Below are 16,416 nucleotides of genomic sequence, written 5' to 3' on the forward strand. Positions count from 1 at the left end.
TTCCCAGCTCACTGTTCTACTGGGTAGGAGGGAAAATACGCTCGACGTCCCTTGAAAACACGACCAAAAAGAAAATGATCCCCGGCAAAAAAGGTGCGAAACAAGCTCAACCCAGCAATGACATCAATGGGTTAAACAAAGATGATTCAGAATGAAATTAACATAGGTAAGGATTGAACTTGACGTGTGACAAGTACCACGGTATATTCAAGAGCAGATGTTCGACGGCCAGAGCTGCAGACTTTGAACGTAGGAAACCAGGTTCCATTCTCAGCGTGTGATTCTGCCCAAATCTCGTTATTACTCCGTGCATACTAAAAACAAGCATTTGCAATGCAATAGGTCTCGCATTTACGCGAGTTTAAGCTATTGGCATTATAAATTACAATGCCTTTTATTCATGTTTTAAAAACAAAAACATAAATAAAAGGCACTGTCATTTACAATGCCAATAGCTCAAACTCGAGTAAATGCGAGACATAGTGCATTAAAAATGCTTGTTTCTGTTTGCTGTTTATTTCATGAATACATGTGTGAGCAGCAGATGCTCGGAGCACTAAAACCAACGAAGAATTCACGGTGTAGTTTAGGCAAGAACCGAAAAACGGAGGTCCATCAGAGTCCGCGAGTGCGTGCATGAAAAAGAAAACATTTGGTAGTGTATTGCTCGGAGAAATAGAGGTAGAGAGACATACACTGACACACACACTCGCGCCAATCTCACAGTGATAAACGTAGCATGCCCCACAGTTTCTGCCTTTGTGAATATTTCTGAAGGGCAAAAATGGCTTCATTTGACAGCAAGGTGTCACCAAACTCGTATAAAGGTCTTGAAAATTGTTCCTACCCACTCCTGTTTACACACAGATAATAATCATCTGAAGCAAATCCCACCACGTAATATAATGTCAGACAAAGCGGGCCTACCTGAGACAGCCTATTTCAGACTTTACTTAATTCTTTTAAAATGGAGTTCAAGAGATGGGAAAGTGTCACTCATCCAGACACAGAAGAGTGCATGGTTTATGGATTAGGAGCGTGCTACGCTCAACAATGTTTTGTCGACTCAATTTCTGTCATGCAGATATGAAATAAAAAATGGGGTCCTCAGCTTGTGTATAAAAAAAGTTAAAGTATTCCATGCCCTACTTCAAGGTCCTAATGGCGCCGCAAGCAGTCTGTGTTACAAAACTGCACTAAACTGCCACGGATTCAAATGCAATCAAACACACCAGCAGAGAGCAGATGCCATCAGAAAGTCCCATTCTCAATAAATTAAATTAACTTCATGTCTCTTTTTTCTGATATAATTATTTTTTAAACATGGTAGTGGCCTACGATTGTGCAGTCTTTTCACTGCTAAAACATTCCATCGTTTTTACCAGTATGCTTGTGTTTTTTCCCCCAGCGGCTGGTCTAGGGTTGCTGGGACGGTTAATTCGAGTGGGTGTCTGTCCCGGAGTGAGATAAGAGTGCATATCTCAATTAAAATAATGACTGATGAGAAACAGAACTACAAGAGAGCGGATTTTTTTCACAGCACTTGCTTGTAACCATAACGAATACAAAACACAGAATCCCGACCCAGGCACTGAGAATTCTGAAGCAAACCTGAATAAACCCGACATGCGACAGGGGAACCAAACCCTCTCATAAAAAGACACTGAGCTCAACATTTCCCAATAGTCTTTACAAATAAGGGGATTAAATTAAGAAAACACATGCTAAAATCTGAAATGAAGGTCCGAAGCCGCTGTTACACCGCACAGATCCCAAGAACACACGTTCATCCTTGCAGACACGGGGAAAGAATGCAAGTGAAGCAGCCATGGATGAACTAACTGCACACCTTCCACAGACAGCAGACACAAAAAGAAACAGGGAGTGGCGAGGACAGTAAAAGTACTTACTCAGCTTATGGATCGGTTCGACTCCGGACTCCCGCTGTCCGGCGCCAATTCCTGTAGCTCTCTTCGTGACTGTAAACAGGAAAGGCGGCTTCCCTCCCTGCGCCTCCGCCAATCACTTGGTGAGCACCGGGGAGAGCGCCCCAGCCGTGCCATTTTCTCCTGCATTGAGCACAAGGGAGAGTGGGCTGTCACGCTGGAGGACAGGGGGAGTGGCTTACCCACTGTTGTGGGTACTGACTGGTTGGCTCCAGGGTCCGACCAAACAGTCAGTACCCACAACAGTGGGTAAGCCACTCCCCCCTGCCCTCGAACAGGACCGCCCACCCTCCCGCCCCCAACCAGGCACTTCTGCTTTCTCGCATCGCGAGAAGCAGAAACATAAAATGGTCGTTTTCACCATTGTATGTTTCTGCTTCTCGCACTGCGAGAAAGCAGTGGGGCGACGCCCAAACGCCCATATGGAGGAGCCGCCTCTGGGAATAGCATAGTGTGGAGTAGCGCAGAGTGGAATAAAGTTGCATAGACTGCAGTGGAAAAGAGTTGATTACTTCAGAGTGAAGTGGAGTAGAGTGCAGTGGTATAGAGTAGAATGTTGTAGAGTGCAGTGGGGCTGAGTAGATTATAGTGGCTTAGAGTGCAGTGGCGTAAGTGGAGCCATGCAGAGTAGATTGGCATAGAGTTCTGTGGCATAGTGTTCTGTGGCACAGAGTGCAGTGGAACAGAGTGCAGTGCAAAAGATTAAAGTGGCATAAAGTAGAGTGGAAGAGAATGCAGTGTTGCAGAGTATACTGTCAGAGTGCAGTGGTGTATAGTAGAGGGGTGTGGAGTGCATTGGCATAGAGTGCAGTGATGCAGAGTAGAGTGGTGTAGGGTATAGTGGTGCAGGGTAGAATAGAGTGGAGTACAGTGCAGTGACAGAGTGCGAAGGCATAGAATGCAGTGGCATATAGTACAGTGGTATAGAGTGCAGAAGCGTAGTGTGGAGTGGCGCAGAGCGGAATATACGGCCAGATTCATGAAACGAAAATCGGCTCGCAAAGGGCCAGATTCTGAGAATCTGGCCCTTTGCGAGCGCAATTATTGCATTTGGGATTCATCATCCCAAATGCAATAATCGCTATTATAGAATTCGCTATTGTGCGAGGAATTACATTTAAGGAATCTCTATTAGAGATTCCTTAAATGCAATTCATCAACCAATTTTAAATTGCGAATTCGCTATATTTGGCCGCTATTTACCACGAAGTCTGACTTCGTGGTAAATAGCGAAAAAATAGATTAAAGCACTTCAGTGCATTTTTTTCTTTTGCATGTTACACACACACATGTCCTTTGGACATGTGTGTGCGCAACACCTGTGTAATGTTGCATTTCAGGGGTGCTACAGGGTGTCCTTTGGACACCCCTGGCCCCCTTGAAATCGCTTCCTTATTTGCGATTAGCAATTAGCTAATCGCAAATAAGGAATGTGTAGGAATCGCAATTTATTTAGCAATTGCTACATGAATCCCGTTTTGCAAGTCCTTAATAGCGATTCCTTATGAATCGCTATTAAAGACTCGCAAAACGGCCCTTTCATGAATCTGGCAGATAGTCGCTTAGACTGCAGTGGCATAGAGTAGATTGTTTCAGAGTAGAATGAAGTGGCGTAGAGTGCAGTGGTACAGAGTAGAGTGTCGTAGAGTGCAGTTGTGCAGAGTCGATTAGAGTGGCTTAAAGTGGATTGGCATAGAGTGCAGTGGTATAGAGTGGGACGATACAGAGAAGAGTGGCATTGAGTTCAGTGGCACAGATTAGAGTGGTATAAAGTAGAGTGGCAGAGAGTGCAGTGTTGTAGAGTATACTGTTGTAGAGTGCAATGGTGTATGGTAGAGTGGGATAGAGGATAGTGGTGCATGGTAGAATAGAGTGGGGTAGAGTGCAGTGGCAGAACACAATGGTGTAGAGTATATTAGCGTAGAGTATAGTTGCGCAGAATGTATTGGTTTGAAGTGGTGTAGAGTGTAGTGGTGTAGAGTGGTGCGGAGTAGAGTTCAGTGATGCCGAATGCAGTGGCATAGAGTAGATTGTTTCAGAGTAGAGTGCAGAGGTGCAGAGCAGATTAAAGGGGCATAGAGGGGATTGGTATAGTGTGCACTTGCATACAATGGAGTGGTACAGTAGACGGCATTGGAGCAGAGTGCATTGTTGCAGAGTAGGGTGGCATGGCGTGGAGTGGTTTAGAGTGCAGTGGTGCATAGTAGAGGAGTGTGGGGTAGAGTGCATTGGCATAGAGTAGAGTGGGGTAGAGTAGAGAAGCGTAGAGTGCAGTGGTGTAGAGTATACTGTTGTAGAGTGCAATGGTGTATGGTAGAGTGGGATAGAGGATAGTGGTGCATGGTAGAATAGAGTGGGGTAGAGTGCAGTGACAGAACACAATGGTGTAGAGTATATTAGCGTAGAGTATAGTTGCGCAGAGTGTATTGGTTTGAAGTGGTGTAGAGTGTAGTGGTGTAGAGTGGTGCGGAGTAGAGTTCAGTGATGCCGAATGCAGTGGCATAGAGTAGATTGTTTCAGAGTAGAGTGCAGAGGTGCAGAGCAGATTAAAGGGGCATAGAGGGGATTGGTATAGTGTGCACTTGCATACAATGGAGTGGTACAGTAGACGGCATTGGAGCAGAGTGCATTGTTGCAGAGTAGGGTGGCATGGCGTGGAGTGGTTTAGAGTGCAGTGGTGCATAGTAGAGGAGTGTGGGGTAGAGTGCATTGGCATAGAGTAGAGTGGGGTAGAGTAGAGAAGCGTAGAGTGCAGTGGTGTAGAGAAGAGTACAGTGCTGCAGTGTGGAGTGGAGCGGCCTAGTGAGGAGTGGTGCATAGTGGTGTGAAGTGGTACAGAGTAGAGTGGAGTGGGGTAACGTGGAGTATGCATGGTATAGTAGCATATTGCCATTACAGAGAACACATTTTGAATTGAAATGACCATTACATTTGTACTCACATTCAGTTGTACTGATAAAAGTATACAACGACAAATGATAATGTGTAGAAATGTCATCACCCAATGTATTGATTTGATCGTCAGCACAGTTTGGTTATAGACATTTATATTTTGTTGTGTGCTAGAAAAGAAATAACATCATACAACCTTCCTCAAGAAGACCCCCAGTAGCAAGCTTGATTGTCACATAAACCTCTCACTTAGAAGTCAGAGAAAGAAAACACCAAGCTTCCTGGAAGACACAGACTGCTATTTGACTTCTGTCTCTGAATGCACAGCAAATGTGACAAGATAAGTACAAGATTTAAAGGCCTATTTACAGAAAGCGAGTTTGTGGAACAATACAGTAAACAAGGTTTGGGCAACGGGAGGGACAATCTCGAACTGGACAGCCTAAAGTACATAAACGATTCAGAAAGGGGGAGGTGATGAACAGAGCATCTGAGTTAAACAGAACACTCATACCCAGTCAAAAGATCAGGGCTTGATCCATCACCGTTTTTTAGCTCACTGCACCATCCCAGTTCAGAACCTGGCTATATGCAAATTAGTCTGACCCTGGCCCAGTGCATCATGGGAACAGGGCAGACCAAACTACCAAGCCAATTCTTTACTGGAAAGGAAACAAGCTTCCGGGGACCGGTTTCTGGCATTACAGCCGTCTTCGGCCCGGCTTGCTTGAATCCTGATGGTGCAGTGAGCAAGGGACTCACATCTGAGCATACCCTGCCACTCCTATAGTGGCCAAAACTATTCAGAAAGGGGGTGGTGATGAACAGAGCATCTGAGTTAAACAGAACACTCATACCCAGTCAAAAGATCAGGGCTTGATCCATCACCGTTTTTTAGCTCACTGCACCATCCCAGTTCAGAACCTGGCCATATGCAAATTAGTCTGACCCTGGCCCAGTGCATCATGAGAACAGGGCAGACCAAACTACCAAGCCAATTCTTTACTGGAAAGGGAACCAGCTTCCGGGGACCGGTTTCTGGCATTACAGCCATCTTCGGCCCCGCTTGCTTGAATCCTGCTGGTGCAGTGAGCAAGGGACTCACATCTGAGCATACCCTGCCACTCCTATAGTGGCCAAAACGATTCAGAAAGGGGGTGGTGATGAACAGAGCATCCGAGTTAAACAGAACACTTATACCCAGTCAAAAGATCAGGGCTTTATCCATCACCGTTTTTTAGCTCACTGCACCATCCCAGTTCAGAACCTGGCTATATGCAAATTAGTCTGACCCTGGCCCAGTGCATCACGGGAACAGGGCAGACCAAACTACCAAGCCAATTCTTTACTGGAAAGGAAACAAGCTTTCGGGGACCGGTTTCTGGCATTACAGCCGTCTTCGGCCCGGCTTGCTTGAATCCTGATGGTGCAGTGAGAAAGGGACTCACATCTGAGCATACCCTGCCACTCCTATAGTGGCCAAAACGATTCAGAAAGGGGGTGGTGATGAACAGAGCATCTGAGTTAAACAGAACACTCATACCCAGTCAAAAGATCAGGGCTTGATCCATCACCGTTTTTTAGCTCACTGCACCATCCCAGTTCAGAACCTGGCCATATGCAAATTAGTCTGACCCTGGCCCAGTGCATCATGGGAACAGGGCAGACCAAACTACCAAGCCAATTCTTTACTGGAAAGGAAACAAGCTTCCGGGGACCGGTTTCTGGCATTACAGCCGTCTTCGGCCCGGCTTGCTTGAATCCTGATGGTGCAGTGAGCAAGGGACTCACATCTGAGCATACCCTGCCACTCCTATAGTGGCCAAAACGATTCAGAAAGGGGGTGGTGATGAACAGAGCATCTGAGTTAAACAGAACACTCATACCCAGTCAAAAGATCAGGGCTTGATCCATCACCGTTTTTTAGCTCACTGCACCATCCCAGTTCAGAACCTGGCTATATGCAAATTAGTCTGACCCTGGCCCAGTGCATCATGGGAACAGGGCAGACCAAACTACCCCCTTTCTGAATCGTTTTGGCCACTATAGGAGTGGCAGAGTATGCTCAGACATGAGTCCCTTGCTCACTGCACCATCAGGATTCAAGCAAGCCGGGCCGAAGAAGGCTGCAATGCCAGAAACCGGTCCCCGGAAGCTTGTTTCCTTTCCAGTAAAGAATTGGCTTGGTAGTTTGGTCTGCCCTGTTCCCATGATGCACTGGGACAGGGTCAGACTAATTTGCATATAGCCAGGTTCTGAACTGGGATGGTGCAGTGAGCTAAAAATGGTGATGGATCAAGCCCTGATCTTTTGACTGGGTATGAGTGTTCTGTTTAACTCAGATGCTCTGTTCATCACCACCCCCTTTTCTGAATCGTTTTGGCCACTATAGGAGTGGAAGGGTATGCTCAGACATGAGTCCCTTGCTCACTGCACCATCAGGATTCAAGCAAGCCGGGCCGAAGACGGCTGCAATGCCAGAAACCGGTCCCCGGAAGCTTGTTTCCTTTCCAGTAAAGAATTGGCTTGGTAGTTTGGTCTGCCCTGTTCCCATGATGCACTGGGCCAGAGACAGACTAATTTGCATGTAGCCAGGTTCTGAACTGGGATGGTGCAGTGAGCTAAAAAACGGTGATGGATCAAGCCCTGATCTTTTGACTGGGTATGAGTGTTCTGCTTAATTCAGATGCTCTGCCCATCACCACCCCCTTTTCTGAATCGTAAAGTACATAAAGCCAACAAATCGAAAGCCACGCTAAGCAATGGGTGGAATACATTTCTAGGTCAACTTTCTGAATGCACCCTAGATGTCTTGAGCAAACCAGACAACTGCGCTCTTTGGTAGGCTGGGACCTAAAAATGACCTAAAACAGTTGTAAATGAACTCCAGTTCAGAGCTACGGTGCATGCAGCACCACACATGTCCAACCACTTGAACTGCTAAACCTTACAATATAAAATAACGGAGACAAGGACGTAAAATGAAACCCTATAAAAACAAATGTGAATATATGTGAATTTATTTAAAATATACATACATTTTATTTAATGTTAAAAGATTGTCTCTAAAGGAAACCTAATTTTTTTGTTATTAAAATATTTTATTAACTTTTTGTTTAATTTAAGAATTAATGTAACATTAATATTTACTTTTAATGAATTCTAGATAGCACTTGTCACCATTTTTAATATATCATTTGTTTGTGTTTATCAGGTAAATATTTTTAATTTAAACTTCAGTAAGATTTTTTTTATTTAATATGTAGAAAATAATTATGGACACTGTATTTTTTGTATTTTTCTATATTTAAAATAAATATACAAAATTGCTTAACAATAATATACTAGCATTTGTTTCTATTCTTTTGAAAGTTTATTAAATGCTTAAACTATTCCCTGTACTTTACCTCCAGAAGATCACCACCCCAATTGCGATGTCTCCGCCAAGTGTGCAGAAAGTTACATTCCACTGTAAAGTCACTACTAGTAGTAGCTTTAAGGTTGTACTTGATGTTTTTACTGACTCCACATCCTGTTTCATAGGGTGGGGATATGCACGTCTACACTTTCGAATAGCTTTACACTCATACATGGGGAATAGCTAAAAGTAGTAAAATTACTCAAAAGTGTAAGAGTAAATGTACTTGTAGTAAATCTACACTTGTAAACCTACCTTTGTGAATATTTTAAGACAGCAAAGGGGTTGCAAAGTGCTTTTTTTTAAAGACTTTTTTTCAGACCTTGATAACATGAAAAATTATCAGCTGGGTTTTATATAAAGAATCCAGCATGGAATATTTAGTTGATACTGTTATCTGTTCCTGGGTGGAAAACACCATGAGTAGTACTCAGGCTGACTTAAGCAGGGTATCACAGCAAGATAGTTGCCTGACAGATAGTTTTCATAGAATTACTTTCTTTTAGACAAAATAAGATTGAATAACCACACAGTTTTTTTCACTTCGACATTTAAAAAAAAAACATTTTTATTGTCATTTTGCAGCATAACAACAAACAATACGCATGTCAGTATCATGCAGCACCCCCACATTCCCAGCCCCCCACCCACACCTCCCATCTCTCGTTCCCCGACCTAATGTTTGATTTCCAACAGTTCATCCATCAGTTTCGCCCAAGTCCATAGCGTTCGTATCTCTGGGTCCTGTATCCCTATCCAATCATTGTCAGTCATGTGCTCATACCTGTGTGTCCCATCAAATCCCTCCATCCAATCCATGATAGTGTTGCCATTTGCCCCACACCCTACCAAACTTCTTTGGGCACCCTCTCGCTTTGTATGTCACTCTTTCGGCTCCCATGTAGAGGTCCATACCCCTCCTCCACTCCTCCAACTGTGGTACCTCAGGTGCCCCCCATTTCCGGGCCACATCTCTCTTGGCCACCACTAGGGCGAGTACCAGAAAGATCAGCAGTGGGCGGGCCAAATCTACATCATTTGTCATTCCCAGGAGTACAAGCTTTGGGTCTGAGGGAATGGGCGTCTCTAATACTTCCCCTAGTTCTGAGAGGACCGCCCCCCAGTATGTTTGAATGGTCGGACTAGACCAGATCGTGTGAAGGAAGTCCCCCCTATCAATGCCACATCTTAGGCAACTTGGATCGGGCACTCTCCCCAGTTTATGTAAGCGTACTCTATCAAAGTAAGATATATGGAGGATTTTAAACTGGATCAGTCTGAGGCGGGATTTAATCGCTACCTCCCTAGGATGCATTAGGACCGTCCCCCAGTCTACGTCATCCATGGTCCCCACCTCTCGCTCCCACGTTGCCCTGAGGCCCTCTAGTTTATCTGGTCTATTATTCATTATCGTTTTATACGTCAGGGACACCGCCTTCCCAGGTATCCGCTCCTGCAGGAGGCGGCCTTCTAAAGGTGCATACTCGGGGAGCACCACTGTCAGTGCCTCCTCCACCCTCCATGCATGGCGCAACTGCATATATTTAAAGTATTGGGATCGGTGGAGCCCGTACTCCTGTTGCAAGGAGGGGAAGGATTGCAGTGCCCCTTTCTTGATCACATCTCCCAAATTGGAGATGCCTATGGCATCCCAGCCCAGGAACCCTTTCAACTTACTCAGCTCCTTCAGCCAGGCGCATTTTCACAGCGGGTTTGTTTCATAGGTTTGTGTTCCCAGTCAATCGTCTTAGTCGCCCTTTGCCATGCCCCATACAACATTTTAGTAGCTGGCAGCAGCGTAGCTTGTCTCCTACCACCGTACAGATAGTACAGACATGTGTGAGTGCCCATGGTGTATCGTTCCAATGCATAGGTGGGGTGTGTGGCAGGTGCGTGTATCCACTCATTAATAGGGGCCAGATGCTCCGCCCAGTAGTAGGCCTCTTGGTCGGGCAAGAAGATCCCTCCATCATATTGGTGTCTCTGCAGGGTCGCTAGTGCTACTCTGGGTTGCTTTCCCAGCCATAGAAAAGACCTTAACTCCGCATGTATGTCCCGGAAGACCCTATGCCGCATGGGGAAGTATTCATTTTGGAAAGCATATAAGAATAGTGGGAGCAAAATCATTTTAAACATTGCTGCCCGGCCTAGCAACGTCAGGGGAAGCGATTGCCATCTAGCTGCGTCCTCAGTAAAATTACATAGAACACGGTTAATATTCCGTTCATAGGAACGATCACCATCTGTCGTTATAAATATTCCTAAGTATGTAAACCCCTCTCTAGTTGTTTGCAAGTTCGCAGGCAACATGGCCCACACATCCCCTTCCTTGGGGGTCATAGCGCGTCGACTTATGCCAATTGATCCTGTAGCCAGCCTTCGCGCCGTATCGATCCAGCTCCAAAAACAGCGCTGGTATAGTTACCTGTGGCTGTGTGATGTAGAGAAGCACGTCATCCGCGTACATAGAAAGTTTTTCCTCAGTGTTGTCCGCTTGCCCTATCCGGAAACCGGTAATCCCTGCATTTTGCCTAATTGGGCATGCCAGTATTTCAATGGTGACGGCAAATAACAGGGGAGACAGGGGGCATCCCTGTCTAGTACCCCGTCGTATACGGAATTCTCTTGACAGTGTACCGTTGACCCTGACTCTCGCTCTGGGGTCAGTGTAGAGCAAGCTGATTTTACGCCTGTATTTGGGTCCAAACCTAGACGCTCCAGCACTCCCTCCAAAAAGGGCCAGTGGACAGCGTCAAACGCTTTTTCAGCGTCCAAGGATAGGAACCAATGGGGGTCTGGTCTGTTACATACCTCTAGTAACCAGTTATGGGTCCGTCGCAAATTGTATCTTGTCGCCCTTTCCGGGAGGAACCCCGTTTGGTCAAGATGGACCAATCCCGATATAACCTTTCTCAGGCGGAGTGCTAGAATCGTGGCATAGAGCTTTGCCTCCACATTTAGGAGGGAGATGGGCCGGTAGGACGAGCAGTCCTCGGGTGGCTTACCCTGCTTGTGAATTGGAATGATCGTGGCCCGTCGGAGATCCAGCGGGAACTGCCCCTTCTCTTCAGCATCCACAAATAGACCCATTAGGTGGCGGGTCAGGAGATCCGCTGTTTTTTTAAAGAATTCCACCGGAAAACCATTAGGGCCTGATTCCTTCCCCGTGTGGAGCCTAGTCAGCACCTCCCTAATTTCGTCTTCCGTGATATCCGCCTCCAGGTCCTTTTGATCCCTCTTCTCGAGCGTCGGCAGGTTAATGTGCGCCATGTATTGCAATGTGTCTTCCCTCGTCCCCAACTCCTGTGCGTCATAAAAGGCTTCGTAGAATCCTGCGAAAGTATCTGCAATTCCTACATCTGTTCGGGCCCATCTCCCTTGGTCATCCCTCACCTTCTCCACCCATCGTTCATCCCCCTCCTTCCTGCTCAGCCACGCTAATAGCCTCCCGGATTTGTCCCCTACGTCATAGAGGCAGTGCAGAGTCGCCAGGGCCTGCGTTTTAGCCTTGCCTGTCACCAGGTGCTTGTATTGGGTTTGTATATCGGAGCGACGTCGAAGCGTCTTTGGGTCGCTAGTAGTCTGGTGGTCTCGCTCCAGCGCCAGTATCTGAACTTCCAGATCCTAAATCTCAGCTTGAACTTTTCTCCTATCTTCCGCTACCCTGCATTGTGCCCTATCTCGGATTACCGTTTTGAGTGCCTCCCACAGGACCACCCGGGAGTCTACCGAGCCTACATTCTCTGCCAGATACACCTTCACGTCTGCTCTCAGGCCTCTTAGAATCTCTGCATTTTGTAAGTCCCAGGCCGACAGTCTAAATGTCGCAATCCCCGCCCTCCTCTTTCCTCCAGCAACAATGGTGAATGATCCGATATGCCTCTTGCGCAGTATTCTGCCGTGTCCGAGACCTGTAATGCCTGTCTTGCCATGAAAATATAATCCAAGCGCGAGTACACTTTGTGTGCTCTTGAAAAGAAGGAATACGCCCTAGCTTCCGGGTGGAGCCATCTCCAGACACCGAGTAGGCCTAGTGTGCGCATTGCTTTGGCTAGCGGTGTAGTACTCTGGGGTCTGTCGCGGTCACCCGTCCTATCTATCGCGGGGTCCATCACAAGTCACCCCCTAGGATTTGAATCTTGTCTGCTGTGTTAAGGATAATGTCAGAGACTCCCCGGAGTGTACCTGCCTGTAGTTTGGGTGGGGCATAAAACGGAGACAAACGTGTACTCCCTCCTTTTCCATTGTCCCCTTACCCCTACATATGTCCCATGTGGGTCCGACCAGGTCAGCGCTATTCTCATGGGTGGATGTTTTTTTTATCAGGATTGCCACACCTCTGGAGCCTGACGTGAACCCTGCATGTGCTAGTACTCTATATTGCCCCCTAGCCAGGAAGGCACACTTGGTACCCCTCAGGTGTGTTTCTTGCTGGAGTATCACATCCATTGGGCCGAAGAGGCTGAAATGCCAGAAACCGGTCCCCGGTAGCTTGTCTCCTTTCTGGTGAAGAATTGGCTTGGTAGTTTGGTCTGCCCTGTTCCCATGATGCACTGGGCCAGGGACAGACTAATTTGCATATAGCCAGGTTCTGAGCTGGGATGGGGCAGTGAGATAAATAACGGTGATGGATCAAGCCCTGATCTTTGGACTGGGTAAGAGTAGTCTGCTTAATTCAGACACTCTGTTCATCACCACCCCCTTTTCTGTATCGTTTTTGGCCACTATAGGTGTGGCAGGGTATACTCAGACATGAGTCCCTTTCTCACTGCTCCATCAGGATTCAAGCAAGCCGGGCCGAAGAGGCTGAAATGCCAGATACCGGTCCCCGGTAGCTTGTCTCCTTTCTGGTGAAGAATTGGCTTGGTAGTTTGGTCTGCCCTGTTCCCATGATGCACTGGGCCAGGGACAGACTAATTTGCATATAGCCAGGTTCTGAGCTGGGATGGGGCAGTGAGATAAATAACGGTGATGGATCAAGCCCTGATCTTTGGACTGGGTAAGAGTAGTCTGCTTAATTCAGACACTCTGTTCATCACCACCCCCTTTTCTGTATCGTTTTTGGCCACTATAGGTGTGGCAGGGTATACTCAGACATGAGTCCCTTTCTCACTGCTCCATCAGGATTCAAGCAAGCCGGGCCGAAGAGGCTGAAATGCCAGAAACCGGTCCCCGGTAGCTTGTCTCCTTTCTGGTGAAGAATTGGCTTGGTAGTTTGGTCTGCCCTGTTCCCATGATGCACTGGGCCAGGGACAGACTAATTTGCATATAGCCAGGTTCTGAGCTGGGATGGGGCAGTGAGATAAATAACGGTGATGGATCAAGCCCTGATCTTTGGACTGGGTAAGAGTAGTCTGCTTAATTCAGACACTCTGTTCATCACCACCCCCTTTTCTGTATCGGAGTATCACATCCGCCCCGGATCTTCTCACATAATTGTTAACCAAGCCCCGCCTAATCTTACAGCCCAGTCCATTTACGTTCCAGGTCAGTACTTTAAGACCCCGTCGGGACTCCGGTTCCCCATCAGGATTGCCCATCATCGTATCGGGGAATGGTACCTTGTAGTGTCTGACGCCCTAAGGTGGGAGTCCTCAGGACATGCGCGTGTGTGCTCGTCATGACATGCTAAAACAACCTTCCAGCCCCCCGCCTTTCCCCCTCCCCCTCCCTCCAGAACAAAAGCAAAGGCAACTTCCCAACGTCCCCCCCCCCCCCCCCACCACCCTCCCCTTCAAGTCCCATCAGCCACCAAACCGGTTCTGGAACTTTCTGGCGAAGGAAAGTCTGTCGCCCTCCCCTAATTTCCGCCCCACACAACCCACCCCAACAACTTAGAAAAGCAGCATAACAAACAACTGCCCCACCAGTATTACATATAAGTGTCGCGTGGTGATATAGAACACAGCCAATGGTGGAGTAAATGTTATAAACTATAGGCACAATAAGAATTAAGTGTGTGAAACAACTTGCGTGCTTCCGTGCTGAGCCAGTAATTTGTCCGTCTTCGGTCCCCCCTGGTTCATGCATTAGAATCCAAATCGTCCCCTTGTGAGGACAGGACCTCTTTAGCCGCCTCTTGCTCCAGTTCATTGATAGCCTCGACCAGGGGATGTATCGATTGGTCCTCCATGTCTTCCCCTCCCGAGGTGACACCTCCAATGTCGTCTTCTTCCTCGGATCGTGTGTTGCTTTCCAGGCAGCGAAACCTAGACCCTGCCTGATCTCCCATGGTAAAGTTCGTGCCCCCGCATAGCCGTGTGGTCGTCGGATTCCGCGTAGGATATGGCGCCGTCTTCACCCGTTTGGAGCCTTGTGTCCTCCGCGACCTCTGCGTCTTCGGTGCTTCCCACTGAGATCCGGGCGCCGTCCTCTGCTTCACCGCCCCCTCCAGCTCCCCGTCCCATCTACGGAGAGGTGGTCGTTCCTCTAGCCATTGCCATGCATCACCCGGGTGGGTGAAGAAGCATGTCTTCTCCTTGAAGATGACTTTGAGTTTGGCCGGGAATAGTAGCATATACCGGATCTGAAGGGCCCTTAGCTTGGCTTTGACTGTATCGAATGAGCGTCTCTGTTTTTGAACTTCCTGACTGTAGTCCGGGAAGATCATTATCTGTACATTCTCCATCCGTATTTCACCCAGCTTCCGCGCCTCACGGAGGATTTCATCTCGATCTGCAAAGTTAAAAAATCTAGCGATAATCGGGCACGGTCTCTCACCCACCAAGGGTTTCGCCAGGAGCGCCCGGTGTGCCCTTTCAATAATGAAACAGTTAGAGAAAGTCGCCTTAGGTAAGGTCTGTATCAGCCATTTGCGGAGGAAGTCCACCATGTTGGATCCCTCAATCCCTTCTCTGAAGCCCACGAAGCGGAGGTTGTTGCGGCGGGCCCGGTTTTCCGCATCGTCCACCTTCCACTGTAGTTGTTTATGAGAGGTCATGAGCTCCCTCATGTCTTTCTGGAGCGAGTGGATAGTGTCTTCCGCTTCCCCCAATCGAGTTTCGGCCGTGGTCACCCTCTCCGTGAGGTTGCGAAAGTCTTGTCGTAAAAGTGTCACCTCAGAGCCCACTTCCCCGATCTTCACCTCCAGTGCCGCCCTGGATGCCTGAATGTCGTCCCTGGACGCCTGTATGGCTCCCATCAAAAGCGCCGTGTCTGACCGCGGGCCTGCTGCCTCCGCTTCTGGCAATGTCGTGGCTGGGACCGATGCATATCAATCTATTGTGCCTTGACGAGGAACCTTAGGGGTCACTTCCTTCTTGCCCATCTTGGCGATCCAAGGAGGGGCCGTGCGCACTCCGGAGGCAGGTCGAATCTCCGACTCCGTGGCCATCATTGCGTGTCCCAAGGTCTCTTATGGTCTATCTATCCAGCAGCAGTTCAGTACAGCACCCCCTGCGCTTCCCGCTCTAGCTGCAGCGGGGCCTTTTCACTTTGACATTTAACTTGATTCCCATGAATAATGTTAAGTCTGCTGTCGCTTTTCTATACTGCAAAACATCCTAACTTATTGTAAGGAGTAGTTTCATACTATTTCTTTTGACCGCTATTGCAAACCCCTTCTACTGTGTTCATTTTAGTTAAACAATGAGGGCAGTGTTACACTATCACAGACAGAAAATGCTGGATCAGCTAAAAAAAACTAAAACAAAATGGTATTGCAATGAAGCGTTTCCCTTACCTTCCCCATTCGAGGTTCACCAATCAAAGCCTTGAACTCAGAGTTGTTCTGTGTATAACATCGAAGATGCGCACAAATGTGATCTAGCTGTTTTCTCCAGTAACCTAAAGAAATAATGGACCCAAGAAAACAAAGATATTAGGTGTCACATGAGTGGCATGCTCTTTCACAACAGGCAACTGAAAGAAGCAGTATGAACTAAAACAGTGTTTAAAAAAAATTACCCTCTATTGAGGGACACTGTGTACTATGGTGAGTAAGTTATTTACCTGAATGTCTGTGTAAATTACATATTTTAAAAATGTTCCTTGCTGTTGCTGTGGTACTTACCTACTGATGCACATGTGGAAATATCAGGTCAGGAGCACATCCCAACCTCTGCCTGCCCCCTTAGAGAGCATCCTGGGAAGGAAAACAATACATTCCTTAGAAAGACTACAGCATGCCCACCCCCAGAATGGAAACAGCCTTTGAAACGC

The 16,416-nt window shown here is 47.4% G+C and overlaps 1 protein-coding gene across 1 annotated transcript in view; it reads right to left on the reverse strand.

Moving 5' to 3' along the window:
* Positions 1 to 16,416, reverse strand: part of DZANK1 (double zinc ribbon and ankyrin repeat domains 1) — an 846,943-nt gene that overhangs the window by 169,297 nt on the left and 661,230 nt on the right. The window contains exon 14 of the mRNA XM_078648955.1: positions 15,938 to 16,041. Coding sequence (XP_078505081.1) covers positions 15,938 to 16,041 — 104 coding nt within the window. The remainder of the gene's footprint in view (positions 1 to 15,937; positions 16,042 to 16,416) is intronic.

This window comes from Lissotriton helveticus, chromosome 6 (assembly GCF_964261635.1).
Source record: "Lissotriton helveticus chromosome 6, aLisHel1.1, whole genome shotgun sequence".
In the NCBI taxonomy this organism is placed as follows: Eukaryota; Metazoa; Chordata; class Amphibia; order Caudata; family Salamandridae; genus Lissotriton; species Lissotriton helveticus.